We start from the raw sequence: 25,149 nt of genomic DNA, 5'->3' as shown, positions 1-25,149 counted from the left end.
ATCCCTCCCCTCCCAGGGAGCCACCTTCCGTGTTCTTCTCGAGGCACTTCAGATCCATTTTCTCCAGGAGTCCGTTGCGATTCGTCAGGGACGGTGTTGCGAGGAGGAGTGTCTGTCTGTCTGTCTGTGTGTCCGTTTAGTAGTAAGAGCCCAGGTGAGAAGGCATGTGGCTGGCCGGGAGCCTGGTGTTGGGGTAGATGCTTCCAGTCGGTGAATTCCAGTAGGGGTTGGGGGCAGCGAAGAAGCTGGAGGAGGTGACGGGCAGGGCCGGGGGGTGCGGGGGCACGAAGTTCATCTTCTGGGGGTGGGCGTGGTAGGAGCCCACGTACGGGAGGTCGGAGGGGTACTTGTACAGGGACGACTCGGGGGGGTGGGGCTGCAGCGCCTGGGCGATGCCGTGGAAGTCGAATTTGTAGGCGTAGCGCTTGCCGTGGACTTTGGTCATGATGTTCTTGTCGTAGTAGTAGCGCAGGGCCCGGCTGAGCTTGTCGTAGTTCATGTTGGGCTTGCTCTTGCGCTCACCCCAGCGCCGGGCCACCTCGTCCGGGTCCGTCATCTTGAACTCGCCGTTGGTGCCCTCCCAGGTGATGCAGTTGGCGTTGGAGCTGTCCGACAGCAGCTCCAGGAGGAACTGCCACAGCTGGATCTGCCCGCTCCCTGCGAGGGTGACAGGCAAAACCTCAGTAACGGCTCCGGAACGCCGGGTCGGGGGGTGGGGGGTGGCGGCTGGCCAGTGGTACTGGCCCCGGAGCTAGTGATACGGGTGCCCCTTTTAGACTGTGAGCCCGCTGTTGGGTAGGGACTGTCTCTATACATTGCCAACTTGTACTTCCCAAGCGCTTAGTACAGTTCTCTGCACACAGTAAGCGCTCAATAAATATGATTGATTGATTGATTGATACGTGTGCCGAATAGGAGGCGATCGAGTCGAGGGGCGGCTCGGCCCGGCCGTGGGCCTGGGAGTTGGAGGACCTGGCTTCTAATCCTGGCTCCTCCGCTTGCCTGCTGTGTGACCTTGGGCAATCAATCAATCAATCAACCGTATTTATGGAGCGCTTACTGTGTGCAGAGCACTGTACTAAGTGCTTGGGAAGTACAAGTTGGCAACATATAGAGACGGTCCCTACCCATCAGTGGGCTCACAGTCTAGAAGGGGGAGACAGAAAACAAAACATATTAACAAAATAAAATAAATAGAATAGATATATACAAGTAAAATAAATAGAGTAATAAATTCGTACAAACACATATACATATATACAGGTGCTGGGGGAAGGGAAGGAGGTAAGGCGGGGGAGATGGAGAAGGGGAGGAGGGGGAGAGGAAGGAGGGGGCTCAGTCTGGGAAGGCCTCCTGGAGGAGGTGAGCTCTCAGTAGGGCCTTGAAGGGAGGAAGAGAGCTAGCTTGGCGGATGGGCAGAGGGATTGGGGGCATTCCGGGCCTGGGGGATGACGTGGGCCGGGGGTCGATGGCGTGGGCCGGGGGTCGATGGCGTGGGCCGGGGGTCGATGGCGGGACAGGCGAGAACGAGGCCTAACGGTGAGGAGATTAGCGGCAGAGGAGCGGAGGGTTCGGGCTGGGCTGGAGAAGGAGAGAAGGGAGGTGAGGTAGGAGGGGGCGAGGGGATGGACAGCCTTGAAGCCCAGGGTGAGGAGTTTCTGCCTGATGCGCAGATTGACTGGTAGCCACTGGAGATTTTTGAGGAGGGGAGTAACATGAACAGAGCGTTTCTGGACGAAGACAATCCGGGCAGCAGCATGAAGTATGGATTGAAGTGGGGATTTAAGTGGGCAAGCCACTTAAAGTCTCTGGGCCTCAGTTTCCTCACCTGTAAATGGAGATACAGTGTACCTATTCTCACTCTTACAGAGACTGAGTCCCATGTCGGGTAGGGGCTGTGTCCAACCTAACTGTCTTTTACCTACCTCAATTACTAAAGTGCTTGACACATTGTAAGCAAGTACAAGTACCCCACTTTTTTGCGGGGGTTGCGGTTTAATGGTATTTAAGCACTTTGTGTAAAGCACTGTCCTAAGCACTGGGGTTGAAACAAGCTAATCCATTATTTTTCTCATTATTACTAGGGCAAAGATTCATTCATTCATTCAGTCGTGTTTATTGAGCGCTTACTGTGTGCAGAGCATTGTACTAAGTGCTTGGGAAGTACAAGTTGGCAACATATAGAGACGGTCCCTACCCAACAGCGGGTTCACAGTCTAGAAGGGGGAGACAGACAGCAAAACAAAACATATTAACAAAAGAAAATAAATAGAATAGTAAATATGTACAAGTAAAATAAATAGAGTAATAAATATGTACAAGCATATATACAGGTGCTGTGGGGAGGGGGTGGTCCCTGGCCCCCCTCCCTTTCCCCAGGCTCACTCAAACTGACCTTGTCACAGCACTTCGGGATGAGAAACAGTGAGAAGCAGTGTGGCCTATCAAATAGAGCCCAGACCTGGGAATCAGAAGAACCTGGGTTCTAATCCCAGCTCTTCTACTTGTCTGCTGTGTTACTTTGGGCAAGTTACTTCTCTTCTCTGTGCCTCTGTTACCCCATCTGTAAAATGGGGATGGAGACTGTGAGCCCCATGTCAGACAGGGACTGTCCAACCTGACAACCTTGTATCTTCCCCAGCACTTATAATGATAATAATAATAATATGATATAATAATGTATATAATATATAATTATATAATAATTATATATAATATAATAATAATATAATAGTAATGATGGCATTTGTTAAGCGCTTACTATGTGCAAAGCACTGTTCTAAGCGCTGGGGGGGGATACAGTGTGATCAAGTTGTCCCACCTGGGGCTCACAGTCTTAATCCCCATTTTTACAGATGAGGTAACTGAGGCTCAGAGAAGTTAAGTGACTTGCCCAAGGTCACACAGCAGACTTGTGGTGGAGCTGGGATTCGAACCCATGACCTCTGACTCCAAAGCCTGGGCTCTTCCCACTGAGCCACGCTGCTTCTCTAATGACGGTGCCTGGCACAAAGTTAGCCCTTAGGAAATACTTTTAAAAGGGGGGGGTGGAGGCAGACCAGGCCTGACCCCCTGGGTGTGAAACTTGTGTTTCAATCGATACCTCAAATCGGTAGTATTAACTGTAAGCTTCCTGTAGGCAAGGGACATGGCTACCACCTCTGTTTTCTTGTACTCACCCAAGTGCGGAGGACAGTGCTTTGCGCACAGTAAGTGATTGAAAAAAACCATTGGTGGATCGAGCCCCTACTCTCTTCAGAGCACTGTGATGCGCCTCGGTCTGAGACTTCGGTAGTAACAATAATGATGGCATGTGTTAAGCGCTTACTATGTGCAAAGCACTGTTCTAAGTGCTGGGGAGGAAACAAGGTGTTGCCAATTTGTACTTCCCAAGCGCTTAGCACAGTGCTCTGCACACAGTAAGCGCTCAATAAATACGATTCATGATGATGAAGGTGATCAGGTTGTCCCACGTGGGTCTCACAGTCTTCATCCCCATTTTCCAGATGAGGGAACTGAGGCCCAGAGAAGTGAGGTGACTTGCCCAAGGTCACACAGCTAAGTGGTGGAGCTGGTATTAGAACCCACGACCTCTGACTCCCAAGCCCGGGCTCTTTCCACCGAGCCACACTGCTTCTCTATGTATAGTATTATACATAGTATAATAGTATATTATAGTGTATAGTATTATAGTATAGTATATTCTCTATAGTAATAGTATTGATTAAGTGCTTACTGTGTGTGGAGCCACTGTAGTAAGCGGTGGGAGGGAATACACGGGCAGAAATTAGGCCCGGCCCTCGGTGGGACTCAAAGTTTACCACCCAGAATCTGCCCCGGCAAGTTAATCCTAGTGTCAAGAGCTTGCATAGTACTATGCAAACCCTCCGGTCCCTTCCCGAGCCGGGACTGGACTGTGAGCCCACTGTTGGGTAGGGACTATCTCTATCTGTTGCCAACTTGTACTTCCCAAGCGCCTAGTACAGTGCTCTGCACACAGTAAGCGCTCAATAAATACGATTAAATGAAATGTCAAGAGCTTGCATGGTACTGTGCACACCCTCCGGTCCCTGCCCAAGCCGGGACTAGACTGTGAGCCCACTGTTGGGTAGGGACCGTCTCTATCTGTTGCCAACTTGGACTTCCCAAGCGCCTAGTACAGTGCTCTGCACACAGTAAGCGCTCAATAAATACGATTAAATGAAATGTCAAGAGCTTGCATGGTACTGTGCACACCCTCCAGTCCCTGCCCGAGCCGGGACTAGACTGTGAGCCCACTGTTGGGTAGGGACCGTCTCTATCTGTTGCCAACTTGGACTTCCCAAGCGCTTAGTCCAGTGCTCTGCACACAGTAAGCGCTCAATAAATACGATTAAATGAAATGTCAAGAGCTTGCATGGTACTATGCACACCCTCCGGTCCCTGCCCGAGCCGGGACTAGACTATGAGCCCACTGATGGGTAGGGACCATCTCTATATGTTGCCAACTTGTACTTCCCAAGCGCTTAGTACAGTGCTCTGCACACAGTAAGCGCTCAATAAATACGATTAAATGAAATGTCAAGAGCTTGCATGGTACTATGCACACCCTCCAGTCCCTGCCCAAGCCGGCACTAGACTGTGAGCCCACTGTTGGGTAGGGACCGTCTCTATATGTTGCCGACTTGGACTTCCCAAGCGCTTAGTATAGTGCTCTGCACACAGTAAGCACTCAATAAATACGATTAAATGAATGAATAAATGGTGTGCCCGTTCCTAGGGCAGCCCGCCTGTGCCGAACCGAGGCTCTGCGGGGCTTTGCAGAACAATCAATGTGCTCCGCCCCGTGGAGGCCCAACTCACCTATTCAGAAAGGGGAAGTTGGGCAGAAACTGGCCCTTCTCCAAATCCGTTCGCCCCTTTCCAGTATTTAGGCAAGCGCCCTGCAATCTGACTATTACACAGCATTTCAAAAACCTGTGAAATAGTAATGCTATTGCAAGTGTCCTCGATAAGGCAAGAAGTGAAAAGATTTCTGAAACTGGACACTCAGCAGTGATTGTGACTTGCTGGTGGAGATGGCATTTTTTCCATGTTTGTACTGTGGCACTTGCTTTGGGTTTTAAAAATCCAGTTAGCCTGCTAAATTGCAACTATCTCTGTCCCTCCCTCTCTCCCCTCTCTCTCTCTCTCTCTCTCTCTCTCTCTCTCTCTCTCTCTCTCTCTCTCTCTCTCTCTCGCTCTCTCAGGAAGGAGAAAAGAGATTCCCAACCTCTACCCTATTTGCCTTGTCTACAGTCCCTCCCAGGCACTTACTCCCACCTCAGCAGCTCTTATATACTATATCCTTAGACTCAGTCGCCTCCCCTACCTGTAATTTATTTTAATATCCGTCTCCCGCATTGGGCTGTAAGCTCCTTGAGAGAAAGAATCATATAACCAACTGTATCGTACTCTCCTCATTGCTTAGTACAGTGCTCTGCACACCGTAAGCACTCAATAAATACTACTGATTGATTGAATGGATTAACTGTGAGATGATAATAATGATGGTATTTGTTAAGCGCTTACTATGTGCAAAGCACTGTTCTAAGCGCTGGGGAGGATACAAGGTAATCAGGTTGTCCCAGGTGGGACTCACAGTCTTCATCCCCATTTTACAGATGAGGGAACTGAGGCACAGAGGTGAGATGGCAGATGACCCTTGCCAGTCTCTTCCCTGTAGCCCAGTTACAGGCCTTATTTCTTACCACCAAGTTAGTATGTTTGGTTTTGTTCTCTGTCTCCCCCTTTTAGACTGTGAGCCCACTGTTGGGTAGGGACTGTCTCTATATGTTGCCAATTTGTACTTCCCAAGCGCTTAGTACAGTGCTCTGCACATAGTAAGCGCTCAATAAATACGATTGATGATGATGATGATGATGATAAGAGGTCAGGTGAGACCACCTTCCCTTGCTGTGTGAGGACATGGGCTGATTCCAAATGAATTTCCCACTGTTGGGTAGGGACCGTCTCTAGATGTTGCCAACTTGTACTTCCCAAGCGCTTAGTACAGTGCTCTGCACGCAGTAAGTGCTCAATAAATATGATTGAATGAATGAATTTGAGGAACTTCTTGGGTATTACAGAATATGAGGGATTTCCAGCTTGAGCATCCTGCAGGCCTATTGAACCTGACCCCTCTCTCCGGGGCAGTAGAAGAACAGGCTCTTTTTAAGCCCTCCTGGAACAACAAGGCCTGGTGAGAGGACCTGGGTTCTAATCCCGGCTTTGCCAGTTGCCTGCTGTGTGACCTTGGGAAATTCCTTCACTTCTCTGTGCCTCAATTCCCTCATTGCAAAATGGGGATTCAGCTGTGAGTCCCAGTTAAGACAGGGACCGTGTCCAATGTGATTATCTTGTATCTACTCCAGCGTTTAGCACATAGTAGTAATAATAATAATTATGGTACTGGTTAAGTGCTTACTATGTGCCAAGCACTATTCTAAACACTGGGGTAGATGATAACTGAATCAGGTTGGACACAGTCCCTGTCCCACATGGAGCTCACATTCTTATCCCCATTTTATAGATGAGGTAACGGAGGCAGCATTAGTACCTAGGTCCTCCTGATTCCCAGGTCTGTGCTCTATCCACTAAGCCATGCTGCTTCTCTAAGCATTTAACAAATACCGTAATTATTATTATTATTATTATTGGGTGCTCCGAAACCCATAGCACAGCGCTCAGCACACAGTAGGGGCTCTGAACCCAGTGAGTGGGCTGCACAGATAAGTTGCTCAGTAGATTTGATTGATTGATAGTAGGGAAAGACCACCCCTGCCCTACCTCCTGTGGGTCTGGAGGTGCCAGGGTGTCTGAGCCCATATCTATTCTATATATTTTATTTTGTTAATATGTTTGGTTTTGCTCTGTGTCTCCCCCTTCTAAACTGTGAGCCCACTGTTGGGTAGGGAACGTCTCTATATGTTGCCAACTTGTACTTCCCAAGTGCTTAGTACAGTGCTCTGCACACAGTAAGCGCTCAATAAATACGATTGATTGATTGATTGAGACTGTTATCGGAGGTGGGGGGGGCGGAATCACCATGGTGGCCACTGCCCTGGAGATGAGGCATATGTAGATATAATAATAATAATAATGTTGGTATTTGTTAAGCGCTTACCATGTGCGAAAGCACTGTTCTAAGTGCTGGGGAGGTTACAAGGTGATCAGGTTGTCCCACGGGGGGCTCACAATTTTAATCCCCATTTTACAGATGAGGTAACTGAGGTACAGAGAAGTTAAGCGGCTTGCCCAAAGTCACACAGCCGACAGTTGGCAGAGCTGGGATTTGAACCCGTGACCTCTGACTCCAAAGGCTCTTTCCACTGAGCCACAGCAGCTTCTCGATATATATTACGAGTGTTAGCCACATAAGGCTTTCTGCTTTTGTTCACTGGTCTTGCCAGTTTAATCTGGTCCTTTGTTCATTGGGGGAGAGCCCTGAATTGGACGAATCAATCAATCAATCGTATTTATTGAGCACTTACTGTGTGCAGAGCACTGTACTAAGCGCTTGGGAAGTACAAGTTGGCAACATATAGAGACAGTCCCTACCCAACAGTGGGCTCACAGTCTAGAAGACTCACTGACTAGACTCACTGGACGGTTGCTGAAACCTTGACTGCATGCCGACTGTATAGACCTAAGCCTTCGTGGAAAATCAGAGCCATCCAAGTATTTCCCAATTATCAGGCATTCCAGCGTTGTTACCAGGATGAATGCCAGAATGGATTAGGGATAAATTATTGTTATCAATGTAAGGATCCAGATGAAATGGATTTAGATCTTACACTTCAGCGGTGGGAAGCTTTATTTTCAAAGTCCCACAGGCAAACTGTTTTTAATCAGTTTGTGCCATGATGGATGTTTCATTAACGTGCATTTTTAAGTGAGTTAAAAAAAAGAATTTGTGGAATGAGCAAGACATGTGGTTTTAGTACTCAAGACATAACCGCAGGATCAAAATTGGATATATTAATAAACACCCTTTGAAGGGGCGAAACATGGATTTTTGATTTCTACAGTCTAACAGGCCTCCCTCATACCACCCAGATGCAGCCAACAGTCACTCAAAAATGCAAGATCAGTGTATATTCCTGGACAAAAAGAGACCAGTTCCACAATTTGATGAATACTCTGAGCACTTTAGGGCCATAATATCCACCAGTAACCATTTACACCCTTGGCTTTACTTCCTAGGAATCTCTCCCTCACAAGTCTTGCGTGTACGGAATTTGCATGTGTATGTATGTACGTAATGTTCCAGTGTGCAAGTAGAGAGTGTTTTTAATTCCTCACACGCTTTCGAACCCTCCAAAAGCTTTCCCTCTGATCATGTGGACGGGGGCTTACAGCTTGAAGGACAGACGGCTTGGCCATATGGGAAGAAAATGTAATTTGTGTATGAACGTGGCTAGGGTGGTGGTTGATCAGCAGAAACTCCTGGGTCCGTGTCATTACTTTCTAGCCGGGCAACCTCTGCCCCAGGAGGGCTGGCCAGGGGGAGAGTCGGCAAGGGGGGAGTCCTGGGGATTGGCACAGTTGCCACATCTTGGGGGCTGCAACTTTTCTATACCAACGAGAAAAAAAACAGTGGAAACCTCCGTATGTTATTCTAGAACACACTTGGTGCACTGGTGTGTGCTCTCTCTCACTCTCTCTCTCCCCACCTCCCCCCATGCTCCCCTTTCCCAAACCCACCTGGACAGTTTCCGTGGCTGCATGCCACTATGTTAGCTGTGGTGAGGAAACTGATCATATTATCTAGTTATCGCCCCATATCCCTCCTACCATTATATATATTATATTACATTACTCTAATTATTTTACTTGTACATATCCTATTTATTTTACTTTGTATGTTTGGTTTTGTTCTCTGTCTCCCCCTTTTAGACTGTGAGCCCACTGTTGAGTAGGGACTGTCTCTATATGTTGCCAACTTGTACTTCCCAAGCGCTTACACAGTAAGCTCTCAATAAATACGATTGATTGATTGATTGATCAGGGCAGGGGAGTGTCCCCAGGTCAAAGATCATATTTTGGGAAAGGCAACTGCCATGAGACCAGATGGTCCCCTGGGATGCTGAAGAAGCACTAAATGTGATGGGTTTCTCATAGAGCGGGTCTCCACGGGCAGCCTGCAATGAGACCGTCAATTTCTAGGGGGATGAGGAACAAGTGGGGAATGAGATTTCTCAATAATTTGGACCTCGGAGTTCAGAGATGCAGTTGGTGATGGCAGGGATGGGGAGACTTTTCAAAAGCAACCAACTTCCTCCGTTTCTCTGTCCCTAACTTAAGGTTCGCTCTCCTGCCGACAGACGCCCCTCTCTTGTCAACAAATGTTAAAAAAAAAAAACCCTCTGTTCCTTCAGCCTTATGCTTTATTTCAGCGACAGGCAAAATGCCAGCATGACATCAGTTCTGAATAATGGAAACTACATTAATCAATGGTATTTGTTGAGCACTTACTGTGAGCAGAGCACTGTACTAAATACATGGGAGAGTTCAACAGTTGGCAGACATGATCCCTGCTCTCAAGGAGCTTACGGTTAAGTGCAGCAAAAAGCATAAGCCTTATTTAGGATTATATCAAGTGACCAATCCCTTGTGGAAAAACAGTGGGCAAACTGGTTGTGGAATAATACCGTAGCGTCTCGGTGGTTTCTGGGAGCAGATAAATAACATGGTTTAATTCTGGCTTTCCTGTGGAAGAGATGAGTAAGACGGTGACTCAAGACTAATTAGCCTACGTTCTCCTGAAAGGTGATAAAAATTTTGGCGATCTTTACCATCCGTGAATGTTGATTACCGATTATTACCAAGTGTTATTTAGAGATGAAACAGCCTTTTGCAGGGCTTACTGGCTGATATGGCGCAAAAAATGGGAAAGAGATCAGGATTTAATATTCTGTTCACGCGGGCTGGATAAAGTGCCAGTTTCTATTTATGGTATTAAAGACTATTATTAATAATACTGGTGGAATTTATTAAGGGTCTGTACTAAGTGCAGGGGTGGATAATCAGGTTGGGCACAGTTCCTATCGTACACAGGGCTCACTGTCTAAATAGGGGGGATTGAATTCCCATTTTACAGATGAGAAAACTGAGGCCAGATAAGTTAAGTGATTTTCCCAAGGTCACCTCACAGGCAAGTAGCAGAGCTGGGATTAGAACCCAGGTCCCCTGACTCCCACTCCCATGCTCTTTTCCACTAGGCCATATCTTTTAAGATGTGCTTCAAATTGGGGGTTCTCATCGGTCTTTTTATTTTCTTTATGGCATTTAAGTGCTTACATTGTGACAGGCAAAGTTCTAAGCAGTGGGGTAGATTCAAGCTAATCAGGTTGGACACCATCCCTTTCCTATTTGGGGCCCCCAGTCTTAATCTCCATTTTACAGATGAGGTAACTGAGGCCCAGAGAAGTTAAGTGATTGTCCCAAGGTTACACAGCAGACTGCCATAATGTGTAATTTCAGAATGTGGTCAGGGAATTTGAAAACAGGGATCATGCCTACCTACTCTATCCTACTCTCCCAAGCAGTTAGCACAATGCTTTGCATACAGTGAGCACTCAATAAATACCACTGATGGAGGATGTGGGGTTTGGCCTTGTGTGTTAGAGGGTACCCACCCGTAAGGTTTAGCAAGAATGCCTCCCTAGTTTTCTAGGAACACTGTGGAAGCGGCGGGGAGCTGTGCAGGGAGTAGCAGACAGCATCTGGTTTTGTTTTTACCGATGGGAAAAAAATACAGGTACCTGTTTAAGGGAGAGCAAGCTACCTTCACTCATACTATACTCTTTCATAAATGCTGGTAACAGATCTTGTGGGGTGATCAACAAAGGCTCCCTGGCTTTTCTCTCCTCCTGTTGGGCCCAAGGAAAAGCCTGAGCCTACATGGATGTGTGAGGGAGAGACAGTTGCGTATGCCTGAGCTTTTTGACGTTTTTTTCTGCTGCGGAGGAGATGCAGCACATGTTTTGAATTTTTGAAGACAGTGTCAACCCAGCTGGCTCTAATCTATGTGAAAACAAAAACGGAGCCCATTGCACTGATAGTGATAAATGAGGAAGGGTGGGTGACAATGCTTGAACAAATGGGCCAGACGAGAGGCTCCTTAGAGTGTGTTGGGGAATTGAAATGGTACAAAGGTAAAGTAGGAAGGAACCCCGGCAGGTACTCTCCCTCCACTTCAAAATCTTATTGAAGGCACACCTCCTCCAAGAGGCCTTCCCTGACTAAGCCCTCCTTTCCTCTTCTCCACTCCTTTCTGTGTCACCCTGACTTGCTCCATGTCCCAGCTCTACAGCACTTGGGTCCATACCTTCCATTTATTTATATTAATGTCTCCCCCTCTAGACTGTAAGCTTATCGTGGGCACGGAATATGTCTGATTTTATTCTACTGTACTCTCCCAAGCTCTTAGTACAGTGCTTTGCACACAGTTAGTGCTCAATAAATGCAATTGAATTGAACCGAACCCCAAGGGGCCTGATCCATCTGGCTGTTGTGTGCTTTGGGTGGAGGTTAGGAAGATTCTTTTTTCTCACGGGTCCCTTCGTATATCTGACTATAATAAGTAATACTGAGACCTCCCACTGTTTAGCATGTGAGCTCACCGTGGGCCAGCACACCCATGGGGAACAGAATGTATGTTTTCATAGCAAGACAAATTAGTCTACAGGAAACTACCTCCCAGATTAGACACGAGACTCTAAGAACCTACAGGGGGAATCCGAATCTCACCTGGATTCGCGAGGCGACTGCTTGTTGGTCCAAGAATTTGATAAGGATCTAGAGTGGGAAGAAAAGGAGAGATTAGACTGAGTAACTCCAATTCTGGGCTGATCCAGAAATACCCAGCCCATTTCTCTGAATTAATCTGCTCTTTCTCCCCTCTGAGCACTTTCATTGTTTAGGATATCATTTCAAAAGTGTTATCCCGAGTGGGAATTAAAGACTGGTAGCAGGTCACTGATTTTATCCGGGGACATTCCTGAATTGTCCCCAAAGTGTATTATTCCTCAAACCACTTGCGTTAAACCTAAGGTGGAGTTTTGGAACAGTGACGGTGTAGAGCCTGGAGTCCATCTCCTGCCATTTCCATGCCAGTGCTAGTTCCTGGCAAACCCATCCATTCTCCAATTAGCCCTCCACTTGTATCAAAATGAAAACACACCTAACTGAGGGCGTTGATCTTCTGTTTTGGGCACTGTTGAAGAGGAGGGTGGAGTAACTGAAAACACAAAAACATGAAAAATTTAGATTATATTTGATGTCTGCACATCACCAACTGAGACTGACTCAGGTAGGTTGGGTTGCATTAGTAAAGTACCAGTGCTTAGTGCTGTGCCTAGCATATAGTAAGTGTTTAACAAATACTATTATTATTATTATTATTGTTATATTTGTGGGTGGTGTGCTGCGTTGTTGTGGACATTAAAGTCTTGGAAAGAAGCTAATTTCTGCCAATTGCAGATCTCAAAATGGGACAAGAATATCACTGTGATTGATAGGGAGGAGAAGGATTTTTGTATCCCGTTTTCATTGGGATCATCCAATATGAGAATGAATATCAGGAAAGACAATGAAGGATGACATGCTTCATCAGAGGCAGCTCCCAGACAGTTTTAGGTGTCTGGGTTCTGTAGAAATGCAGGATAGGGGTTGGGGCGGAGTGTGGAGGGGGTCTGTGTGTTGCTTCACCCAGATTCCACTGGTGATAAGGGAAATACGGTACCTTTGGGTTGCGGAGCGGGGTGACTGTGACTTGTCCAGGCTGACCTCCTGGCTGGTTCATAAGGTAAATCTGCAGAACAAAGAAGGGAGCTGAACTCTCCATTGCACACATTGCTGAATTGCTTGAAGTCTTCATTCAAACCAACCCCGGCGGCGAGAAGGGCAGGAGAGTGACCACCGCTGGGGCTCTCTGGATCTTACTCTATTTGCATTCTGGATGGTCCTATAACCAGCAGGAGCGGATACATAGGGAACAGTCTCTTCTAGACTATAAGCTCCTTGTGGCAGGGATCTTGTCCACCAACTCTGTTGTAGTGTACTCTCCCAAACTCTTAGTACAGTGCTCTGCACGCCATAAGTGCCATTGATTAATGGGTTGGGGCTTTTAGAATTCCTCTCCCTAGCAAGAACATAATTCTCCATGGCCACTTTCCAATTTCCCTAGGACATGTTTTGGCTTTGGTCCCCCTAGACCAGAAGGGATTAAAGGAGCAAAGGCCATCTATCTAATCAATCCATTTGCCTCCAGCCAGACCGGCCCCCAACCCTTCCCAAAGGTGGGACCCAGAATCTCAGAGACAAACAGAAGGCATCTATCTCATGGTCATCCCCAACAGGAAGCTCTTCCTGAGGTCTCCCCATTCCCCTTGACTGTCCATTTCCCTCTAGGAAGAGCACTACGGAGGTTTATTGGGTACCCCCTAGGTAAAGTGCACTGTACTAAGTGCTTGGTAAAATACAACAGATATCATAGTCCTTTTTGACTATGCCTCCTTTTCACTGGCTCTGTGCTGCACCTCCCTGTTTTTCTTTTTTTAAATGACCTGTTCTCACTTGTTCTTACTGTCTCTGGGGTCACCCACTGCTGTCCCTTAGTCTTCCTGAATCAGAGGAGCTCAGTCTGTAAAATAAAATAGAAGACTGAAAAATCTTCCAGTTGTAGGCTTTCTCTGGTAGGATTCATTGCCTTTTTTTTTATTCTTGCTCTTCTTATTTTTGCTGCCTCACCCTTAAGATTCCATGCCTGTAAAGCAGCTACTGCAACCTAGGCATTTTATAATAGTAGGTATAGTAGAAGTTCATATATGATTTTTTTTTTTTTTTTTACTTTTTGCCTCAAGTTGCTTTCTCAAGCATGTTTGAGTCCAGTAGCTTCCTATAGATGTGAGTATTTGAGGGCCTGCATGTATGCAAGTGGATTGTATGGTGCTTTGGGGTGCCTTCTGTTACCTAGATTTTAAAATATTGGTTACATTTGACTTGTTGCAGCGGTTAATGGGCTGGGCCCCCAGTCGGTAGGTGGTGAGTAGCAGTCATGAACCCCACCTCCTTGGGTCTAGGAGGGAGTGGAAACAAAGCATGGTGTGTGATTTACTACATGGCCTCTTGAACTGATATGGTCTGGGTCAACCTGGTTTGCTTTTGGTTCTAGCTCCCTTCCCTTTTTATGATGGGCATGTTTAAAAGGCTTCTGTTCCTATGCCTTGCCACCCCTAGCTCCTGTCATTATCATTATTATTATTGTCATATTAAACACTTACTGGATGTCAAGCACTGTTCTAAGCACTGAGCCCGTCGTTGGGTAGGGACCGTCTCTATATGCTGCCAACTTTACTTCCCAAGCGCTTAGTATAGTGCTGTGCACACAGTAAGTGCTCAATAAATATGATCGAATGCATGGGCTAGGAACAAGTTAACTAAGTCAGACGGTCCCTATCCCATATGGGGCTCACAGTTTAAGTAGGAGAGAGCATAAGTATGGAATTCCTGTTTTGCAGGTGAGGAAGCTGAAGCCCAGAGAAGTAAAGTGATTTGCTTAAGGTCACACAGCAAGCTAGTGGAGGAGCCGGAATAAGAACCCACGGCGTCTTACTCCCTGGCTCGGGCTTTTTCCACTAGGCCATGTTGCCTCCCTCTCCAAACTATTTCTAGATGGGAGATAACTTCAGGTTCATCACTATGGGCAGAGAGGGACATTTCACTCCAGATTCAGGTGCAGGTGGGTAGAAACTGTGGAGCTTAGAGTTTGAGCTGACAGTTCTCTCTAGGAGCACAAGTCCCAGGGCACAGTCAAAAGCCCTGCCACGACTGCCCCCGAATTCCACTGCTTTAGTTAGCAAAGAAAAAGGCTCATACGCACAAGGTAAGCTGACCGTGGTCAGTCCCTGTCCTCCAGGGCTTTTGACCTAATGGAGAGGGGAGAGTGGGTATTTATCCCCATTTTACAGGGGAGGAAACTGGGGCCCAGAGAGGCTAAGTGGCGTGTGTAGGGGTCCCTTAGCAGGCCAGTGGCAAAGGTGGCTCGAGAACCCTCTGGGGGTCTTGTAACCCCCAGCCCCATGCTCCTTCCTCTAGGCCCTATTGCTGCCTTGGGTCTGGATGGGAACCACTTATGCAAAAATACTAACTAGACTGTAAAACACTCTGTTCTGCAATAACCAATGTCTTTCTTCTGCCTTTAGGCTAGATTGTGGACCGTGTGAACCTGTCTGGGTACAGTGTGGTGAGGAGGCAGAAGAAAGGGCTGTGTACCCACCGGCCACATCAGAATAGAATGGGTGAGTGCCACCATGCGGGTCTTCCTTAATGAGGGGTTTCACCAGACTGCAGCCCTGGCATTCCCGGGCTAAGCAGCGTGGCTCAGTGGAAAGAGCTTGGGCTTTGGAGTCATGGGTTCAAATCCTGGCTCCGCCATTTGTCAGCTGTGTGACCTTGGGTAAGTCACTGAACTTCTCTGTGCCCCAGTTACCTCATCTGTAAAATGGGGATTAAGACTGTGAGCCCCCCGGGGGACATCCTGATCACCTTGTAGCCTCCCCAGCGCTTAGAACAGTGCTTTGCACATAGTAAGCGCTTAATAAATGCCATTATTATTATTATTATTACTGCACAGTGGAATCTGGCAGAAAGTCATGCTGAATGCGTCTACTTTAACAACTCTGCAAGGAGTGTGGTGTTTCTGACTGTAATCAACATCTCTAAGAAGTGTCACTACTTAAGGGACAGCCTGGTATAGAGGAAAGGACCTGGTCTGAGGGGCAGAAGACATGGATTCTGGTCTCAGCTCTGCCTCTGATCTGTTGTGTGGCCTTGGGTAGGTCACTTAACTTCTGGGTCTCTGTTTCCTCACTTATAAAATGGGGATTGCCACGCCGGGCTCTCCCTACCTCACAGGGACTCTGGACCTCAAATCACACTCAATTGAACCTGATTTTTAACTAAGTCAGTAGTGTTTATTTGAACAAGGATTTGCATGTTAAGCATAAACACACTGTTCTCACAGATAAGCAAGCCTTTGTCCGGCCTGCCCCGCCCTCATTTGCTGCAGTGCAGGGGCCCAGGGTGTTGGGATGCTGGCCGCTCACTTCTGTAGTTGAGGTGATGGCCACTGCTGACCAGTCTTCTCTGCCTCACCCTGGGCCAAGGCTCTTCAGCCGTTCAGGCCCCGAGGCTACAGGAAGGATTATGACTCCTGGCAGTGCTTCCTTGCAACCAGCCCTCAAGGGATTGCTCTCAATCCCCTTTATGTTTAGTAGGAATAGTTGATTGTCATTGTATTAAGTGCTAACTATGTGCGGAGCACTGCACTTAAGCCTGGATATGCCTGGGAATGACTCTGTGGTGTGTTTGGCCCCTCTCCATGCCTAATCAAATTGAGTTTTCCAGGGGACCTCCCACTGCCGCCACACCCCCATCCCACCCCTCCCCCAGGCCTGGTGGTAAGGAACTTTGCAGCTCAATCAATAATAATAATAATAATAATAATAATGGTATTTGTTAAGCGCTTACTATGTGCCAAGTACCTATCTAGGCACTGGGGTAGATAAAAGGTAATCAAGTTGTCCCATGTGGGGCTCACAGTCTTCATCCCCATTTTACACATGAAGTAACTGAGGCACAAAGAAGTTAAGTGACTTGCCCAAAGTCACACAGCTGATAAGTGGCAGAGCTGGAATTAGAACCCACAACCTGACTTCCAAGCCTGGGCTCGTTCTACTAAGCCATGCTGCTTCTCTGTCAATTCAATTCTCTGCTTCTCTTCTCAGTCATTTGTATTTATTGAGCACTTTCTGCGTGCAATCAATCAATCGTATTTATTGAGAGCTTACTGTGTGCAGAGCACTGTACTAAGCGCTTGGGAAGTACAAGTTGGCAACATATAGAGACAGTCCCTACCCAACCGTGGGCTCACAGTCTAGAAGGGGAGAACGCAGTACTAAACACTTGGGAGAGTAAAAGTTGATAGACATGTTCCCTACCCACAACAAGCTTGTCATGACAGTAGAAATAATAAGACCTTGTTTGGGGAGTAGTGCTTCTGTTTTTTCCTCCCCATAGCCCCGTGATGTAGAAAGGGCAGGTAAGATTATCCCCATTTTACAGCTGAAGAAACTGCGGTCCAGACTGGTGAATCACCTTGCTGGTCTCGCACAGCTGGCCAGGGGAAGAGCCAGGACAAGAACGCATGCCTCCTGATTATCTCAGTGCCACGCTCTTTCCACTAGACCATGCCCAGGATTCAACTTGGAAGTGAGTCTGCTGCTTGGTGAGTTTGTGTTTCTACATGAAGCAAGTTTAATGTCGTCTTCTTTTTTATTTTATGTGCAAATCTCAGCAATCCTACACAAGTGTCCAACGCAAAGAATTTCAAGATATCACAGTGGTTTTGTTTCCTGGGGTCATTCTGTGCGGGTCTTTGCAATGCCCAGGACCTCCTGTGGGTCCTGGCCAGGCTCATGGGTTAAAGGAAAAAGCCAGTGGGGTTGGATGCGGGGAGGTGCCAATGGTATTGGTACCTCTGCACCGCCTCCCTTACAAAGTGACAAAAAGGGTGTATTTTTATGCCCTTCTCATTGTAATAATTGTGTTAAGCACTGTCAATGTGCCCACGCACTGTATTAAACACTGGGGTAAATACAAGGAAATCAGACTGGACACAGTGCCTGTCCCTTAGGAGATTCACAATCTAAAGTGGGGAGGGAGAGCAGGTATCAAATCCCCATTTTCAGATGAAGAAACTGAGGCAGGGAGATGTTCAGTAACTCACCCACAGTCACACAGCGTACAAGGGGTAGAGCTGGGACTAGAAACCAGGTTCCTGCTTCCCCTCCCAGAAAAAGAATTATGTTTTATTTCTGAGGGACCCGATCTGAACTGCCGGGACATTCAGCACAAATTTGAGACAATCTTCTTTTCTCCAGATCAGTTTCTTCCAGTGAGGAATGTGTAAGCTCCTGGCAGGGACTGTCTCTTTTATTTTTGTTGTATTTTCCCAAGTGCTTACTTAGTACAGTGTTCCGCCCACAGGAGGGCTCAGTCATTGATTTTATGAATTGCTGAAGGTCAGAAAACAGTCAGAGAAGTAAACCGAAGGCAAATCTGAACTGCAACTGGTTGGCCACTAATCATTCTTAGCCGCAGAGCACTTTTCATTCACTATTTCACCCTCAAAACATTCCCATGAGGTTGGTCAGCAGTTTTAATCCCACCCAAAACTGAGACGCATCATGCCAAGTGGGATAAAGGACAGTTTTGTGCTTAATCCTTTGAATCACTTGAAAGTATTTACTTAGCAATTACTCTGTGCAGAGCACGGTGGTACTAAGTATGGAACAATACAATAGAGCGTGAAATGGTTGATTTCTGGAATCCCAACAGTTGGTTTTTCAATCTGATTCTTCCCATTGTCCAGGATTTCAATAACAGCAACCAAGGATTATCCTCTTCACTTAACAAGCCCAAGCTTTCCTGCCAGAATTAGGCTCTTCAGAGGCAATTCGAAGAGGACAAGGTGGGAAAATAAGCGAGCACAGTGCCAGTCCATAGGGGTGAATTGGTTATTTTATTTTGTTTTTCCAATGGTATTTAAGTGCTCATGCTGTTCTAAGCACTGGGGTAAAAAAACAAGGTAATATAACTCACTTGAAACAAATCCCCCTGCCAATGGGGTTATCCATGGTGCACTAGCATTGGCACAGGTCAAAAATGGCAATTTTCCCACTGTGACCAGTGTTTATTGAAAATTGATCTTTTTGGCAAATTTGCTTCCAGGGCCTTGCTAAGAAGTAGAGATGTGCCCAAGAAGTGTTAGATCCTGCAGATTGCTTGAAACAAGCTTTATTTCCTTGCAACCTTATTGAATTTCACCCAGGGTGACCAGAAGCCAGGTACTGTTTCATGCATTTCCCTCCTACGTCACCTCAGCATCTGGATCTGCAAGCACTTGATAGTCACCTTTCCCTCAGCCCCATAGCACTTATGTACATATTTATACTTTATTTTGTCCATGTCCCCTTCTAGATTGTAAACTCCTTGTGGGCAGGGAATGCATCTACCAACTCCCAAGTGCTCTGCACACAGTAAGTGCTCAATAAATACCACTGATTGATAATACTCCTCCTTCCCCATCCCCTTATTTTCCATTGAAATGGTAGATGTCATGACACATTTTTTTTGATAGCCCAGGTGTTTGCAGAAATGTCTCCACTGAGGTAACCGTGCACTTATGATTTATTTGTCAAAGGAGAAGTCAGACTGTATTTGGGAAAACCTTCCACTCTGATATTCCCATTGCAGGGCAGGGAGAGCACTGAGCTGGGGATACCAGAGACTCCTAGACTTGCTTTAAGAGCAGACTCAGTCTTTTTTTTTTTTCATTTTTCCTACTCCTTAGTGGCATTGTGTCTTCCTATTGCAAGGCTTGGAGGCGTCAGTCCTTTGCTCCAGAGCAACAGCATGCAGTAAGCATATGGAATCCATTATTGCACCAATAAATTGTGCAGGTTGGAAATAACTATAGGTGGAAGAGAAGCGTAATGTACATTCATGTGAAGGGGCTTCCTAATGGATGGATTGCTGGAGAAAAAGACCGGGGGAAACTCTGATGATAGGTACATTCCTAATCTGTGGGGTGGATTGTCAGTGAGAACAAACATCCCCATAGGCCTCCAAGCAGCCTGTGGTCACAGGAGTCAGAATTCTAGGTTGGTTGGGCCAAATGGTGGCCAAATAATGATGCTGCTTACACTCTGCCGCTCTCTGTTCTAACCCTAAATTATCTCCTGGTTTTCTTTCAGAAACAAACAGGACTGGGCTGGAATCACTTTTGTATCATAACCCGTCTGAGGAAATGAGTCAGCCGGTGAGGCCTGTTTGAGACATGGCGTACAGAGAGCAGTGGTTGTTGTGCTCTCAGAAGTTTCACCCATCCACCTGAGGTCCAGAAAAACAGGTAATAGTAATTATGGTATTTGTTTAATCCTTGCTGTGTTCTAAGCGCTGGGGTAGATTCAGCACATTCAGGTTGGATACAGTCCCTGTCCCACACAGGGCTCACAACCTAAATAGGAGGTAGCAAAGAACTCAATCAATGGCATGGCATGTATTAAGCATTTACTGTATGTGCAGCATTGTACTGAGAGCTTGGGCAAGTACAGTGCAGTTGAGTGTGTAGACACAATCCCTGCTCACCAGGAGTTTACAGTCTACAGGAGGAATGGCTCAACTTAATGCTATATGTAAAATGCCAGGGCATGGGCAGCCAACAGTGCTGCCCAGCCTGATGGATGGCCATTTGATGGGCAAATTAGAGAAGCAAACCTGTAAAATGTCTCCAAAAGTAATACCAGTGTTCATCTGTGCCATCTGACCCTGCAGAGAGAAAAAACATGCTCTCTCTAGAGGATGGCAGAGGAGCTATGGGGTGGACCACACTCAGCTGTAAGGAGATTTTTCTAGATCCCTTCCTTGAAAAACAAAATTAAAACCAGACCTCTCCCCAACTGCCTACTGGTTATATAGGAAGATCTAATCAAATATATTTCATGGGATAGATACATAACACCTTCTAAACTTCAGTCTGGTGGGCTTTCAGAGGGCAAAGACCCTCACGCTTTGGCTTTATAATCATCCAGTGCTTAGAACAGTGCCTGGCACATAGTACTTAACAAATACCATAATTATTACTATTAACATCAGGAAGCCACTGTGCAGAGGCATGCTTGAACAGATAATTAAGAACCATTTTTTACCTCGAGAAAGATCAGGTCAGCAGAAGAGAAGAAGGATACAGCCCTTCCATGAAAACAGCTTCCTCCCCCATAGATGCAGGTACCCTCAAAGGTCCCTGACACTAACTAGCCTTTGGGCTTGGATTCAAGTGGGTTTTGGCTTCAAGGACAGTAAGAATGCTCATTTTTTTCCAATACCCACCTAAAGCCCTGGCGTTTCCCATCTAAGATATCTCCGGTCGCTCAAGCCGCATCTCGACACAGCCTTGAAAATAGCTGCAGGGATGTGAGACCTACAAATATTTTTACTGTCTCATGCCCCTCCTCCCATCTTTCCCACCCTGTTCACTGTCCTGACCCGAATGAAGCAAATTGCTGGTTGTTTCCACTCAGATGTCAAGTTTAGTTGCTCCCGAAGCTGATTTAACTAAGGCTCCAATCCGGGATTAATCCAGATGGTCACATGACTGCTCTCTATCGGGCAGATGCTAAGGTAAGGAATGTTTTTAGGAAATGACCTTTAAAGTCTTTTCACTGAGTTATTGCTCTCTGAATCCCTAGAGGAGGAGGACACAGACAGAATATTAGTTGCTGAGATAAACAGAAAAGGAAACACCCACTTTAGGGGCAGAGTTGAGCGTTTAGTAGGCTGTGCTCAGTACACAGTGAGCACTCGACAAACTGAGCCAGGACTGTTTATTCTAACGAGCCAGAATTATTAGAATAAACAGTACTGGCTCAGTCGCCTATATGGCTGACTCACACGGCCTTTCTCAATTGACAAGTAACATGATGCCATTTAAACTTCAGGCAATTGTTCCCTCAAGTCCCTTCCCATGAAGCAGCGTGGCTTAGTGGATAGAGCATGGGCTTGGGAGTCAGAAGGAACTGGGTTCTAATCCCAGGTTTGCCACGTGGCTGCTGTGTGACCTTGGGTAACTCACTCAATTTCTCTGGGCCATGGGCCTCTGTTACCGTGGGCCTCAGTTACCTCATCATCGTCATCAATCGTATTTATTGAGCGCTTACTATGTGCAGAGCACTGTAAAATGCTCACCTGTAAAATGGGGATTAAGAGTTTGAGCCCCATGTGGGACAGGGCCTGTGTCCAACCTGATTAAGTTGTATCCACCCCAGTGCTTAGAACAGTGTTTGGCACATAGTAAGTGCTTAACATGTACCGTAATCATTATTATTATTATTCCTCTGCATATTCCACGTGGCTGCTGTGTGACCTTGGGTAAATCACTCAATTTCTCTGGGCCATGGGCCTTAGTTACCTCATCTGTATAATGGGGATTAAGAGTTTGAGCCCCATGTGGGACAGGGCCTGTGTCCAACCTGATTAAGTTGTATCCACCCCAGTGATTAGAACAGTGTTTGGCACATAGTAAGTGCTTAACAAGTACCATAATCATTATTATTATTATCCTTCTGCATATTCCTCAAGCAACTGTTTCCATCTTCATTCTCTGCTTTAATGCCTAGATTCCTGAGGATGTGCACTACCAAGTAACCCTTCTCTGCCCAAACCCCATCTTACCTCCTTCCCTTCCCCACAGCACCTGTATATATGTATATATGTTTGTACGTATTTATTACTCTATTTATTTTGCTTGTACATATCTATTTTATTTTGTTAGTATGTTTGGTTTTGTTTTAGACTGTGAGCCCACTGTTGGGTAGGGACTGTCTCTATATGTTGCCAATTTGTACTTCCCAAGCGCTTAGTACAGTGCTCTGCACACAGTAAGCGCTCAATAAATATGATTTGATTGATTGACTACAGTTCAGTCATCAGTGAGGTGATTTTTGGAGATCTCTTTCCTCTAGGCTGGCCTTCTCCAGAGGAGAAGTTTAAAGTGGGGCACACCTGCCCTAGTGGACAAGGATTGTGTCTGCCAACTCCATTGCGTTGTAGTTTCCCAAGCACTTAGTAGTACAGTAAGTGCTTGCTAAATACCACTAATTGATTGATTGATTTTAAATCACTCCCTAGGGAGAAAACCCTGGAGACATTGGTTTTGGGGGGTGAATTTTGTCCCATTGCTTGCCAGAAGGAGCAGGACTAGTGGAAAGCCCAGCTCTTGGGTCTTTTATGGTATTTGTTATGCATTTACTATGTGCCAGGCACTGTACTAAATACTGGAGTAGACAGATGCTAATCAGGTTGAACACAGTCCCTGTCCCACATAGGGCTTAATCCCCATTTTACAGATGAGGTAACTAAGACGCAAACAAGTGGCGGAGCTGAGATTAGAACCAGGTCTTTTTGACCCCCAGGCCCATGGAAAGAGCACTGCTTCTCTTGGCCCCTGCAAAAGAATTATCCAGTGCAGTAAAATATTTATGTTCAACTAATTTGGAGGGGAAGCTTTGTTTACAATCAAATGGCAGACAATTAAAAAAGTGATTGCTACTTGCTGGATGTGTTCTGGCCTAAAGGGATGGAGCCTCCTTTCATCTCCCCAAACCTGATTTTTAGGTGAAATGGTGCTCCTGGATCAGAGCTGCTACTCATCAAGTGCAGAGTATCCAGTTCTGGATATAACCAACCTCCAGCAGTAGTACTGAATTCCGATATTGCAAAAGTTTTCCTACCTGGTCTAGCTGAAATTCTTTGGGTAGGTTCCGGGTAAACCGAAGTATTTGGAAATATAAAAGCTGCACCTCCTGCAGATAAAGGAAAGAGAAAACACATGAAAAAAATATTTATTATTTAGTCAGTGCCAGAGCTACTTTAGCTGATCATAAGAGATTAAAGAATGATCTCATTACACCAAGTGACTAAAGATACAAAACAGGCATTTGATTTTCAAGCCCTCGTAAGTTATAAAGTGCTTTTTGTTTTGATTTTGTGGCCTCTTGTAAGATTTCCTAATGCACACCTATTGTCAGTGAAGTCTGTGATGATGGTTAAAAGGTTTCCTATATATATATATATATATATATATATATATATATATATATATATATAATCTGTAACTCAAGAATGAATGGGAAAAAAATCAAACGTTTCACAAATAGCTATTTTTGAATTTTATATGTAGAAGAAAGAGTTCCAGCCACTATCCAAACCTGCATGTGTTCTCTTCCTTTCTTAAATTTACTCTCACCGCCTCCTCTCCATAGGCAAGAGAGACTTTGAGGAGCACTAACCCATTCACACCCCAGAGCGTTCAGTCCATTCCTGAATTTGTCGCACCACTCCACCTTCCAGGCCCTCAACGCTCATCACACTACCGCAGAGGTAAGGCAGGGGACTGGACCCAAGATTCCTTTAGGAACCCATTTACCCTACCTGGGTTTTAGATACCCAGGAGGTGGTGGTGGAATAGGACTCTTAAATGGCTTCTGTGGGTAGCCACAATCTAAGTGATGAAATCATAATGGACTTAAAGGTCCTCGAGTCTGACATGAAAAGAGACAGACTCAGGTAAAAGCTTTGTGGGCAGGTGAAACAGAAAATTGAGACCGTTATTATATAATTGTCTTTAAAGAACCCCTTTCTTTTGAAACGTCCAACTAATTGAGCCAAAAATGTTTGGGGGCTTGAATTCTGGAAAATGGGCTCAATGTCCCACTCTCCCTTGGTAGTGTAAGCCTGGGCTATGGAATAATGCTGGCTAGGTTTTTTGGCTGCTGGGAAAGTTAAACAGAGGCTTTGTTTGGTGGAGTAACTGTTACCTCCTACTCACTGGCCCCTTTCTGGTCACTGCAGGTAGCCAACACCCCCGGAGATCCCAACGGTTCTTGCTGCCTTGTGACCGGCCCTATTCTCTCTCCCCCCTGCAGAACATTTGGAAATATGCAACGAGGGTAGGTGACAAACTCTCAGGTTCCTTTGAAAATGAAAACCAAATTTGGAGCATGAGGAAGAATGGCTGTCCTGTTAAAGAGTGGCGGGGGGTATTTACCACTGAGCTCTTGTCCCCTTTCCCCCAACCATCTTCAACTGCACTAGTTATCTGCTGGGGATTCTCTATTTTGTCAAAATACCGTGGTGCAAAGACCACCGCTGCCCTCCTCTAGGGCTGGTGGCATGGAGGGGTGTAACGGTGCCCAGAAAGAGCATTCCTGAAGCAGTGAGTGGTTTAGTGGTCAGCATGGTTCAGCACAGCTAGCAAAACAGCCAGGGAGGGATGGGGACATTAACTTCAGCGTGGAGTACGGCCCAGGACTGCTTTATCGAGGTCCGGCCCCTTGTACAAGGGAGGGGGTAGTGAACAAAGAAGCTTAGCTGTGGACAGCTCACTTCCTTCTAAAGAAAAATTGCAGGATCGAACTTAGGCTTTCCCACTTCCCATCCTTAACTGAGGCCAGCTGGGACAAATGTTAATTAAAGTTGGGAAATGTCCTCCTGCAAAAAAAAAAC

The 25,149-nt window shown here is 46.2% G+C and overlaps 1 protein-coding gene and 1 long non-coding RNA gene across 8 annotated transcripts in view; one reads left to right on the top strand and one right to left on the bottom strand.

The window, feature by feature from the left end:
* Nucleotides 1-25,149, bottom strand: part of ERG (ETS transcription factor ERG) — a 203,427-nt gene continuing 178,278 nt past the window's right edge. For all 7 annotated transcript variants that reach the window (XM_038760545.1, XM_038760538.1, XM_038760542.1 and 4 more), the window contains 5 exons: nt 23,376-23,447; nt 12,767-12,835; nt 12,206-12,262; nt 11,773-11,820; nt 1-657 (listed from right to left, as the gene is read on the bottom strand). In XM_038760545.1, the coding sequence (XP_038616473.1) occupies nt 137-657; nt 11,773-11,820; nt 12,206-12,262; nt 12,767-12,835; nt 23,376-23,447 (767 nt within the window). In that variant the 3' untranslated portion in view covers nt 1-136. The remainder of the gene's footprint in view (nt 658-11,772; nt 11,821-12,205; nt 12,263-12,766; nt 12,836-23,375; nt 23,448-25,149) is intronic.
* Nucleotides 74-23,994, top strand: LOC119940329. The gene is made up of 4 exons (XR_005454907.1): nt 74-154; nt 15,228-15,323; nt 19,842-19,996; nt 23,907-23,994. It is a non-coding gene; the product is annotated as an uncharacterized LOC119940329 (long non-coding RNA).

Source organism: Tachyglossus aculeatus, chromosome 18 (genome assembly GCF_015852505.1).
Source record: "Tachyglossus aculeatus isolate mTacAcu1 chromosome 18, mTacAcu1.pri, whole genome shotgun sequence".
Classification (NCBI taxonomy): domain Eukaryota; kingdom Metazoa; phylum Chordata; class Mammalia; order Monotremata; family Tachyglossidae; genus Tachyglossus; species Tachyglossus aculeatus.
This window is presented reverse-complemented; position numbering and strand designations above follow the sequence as displayed.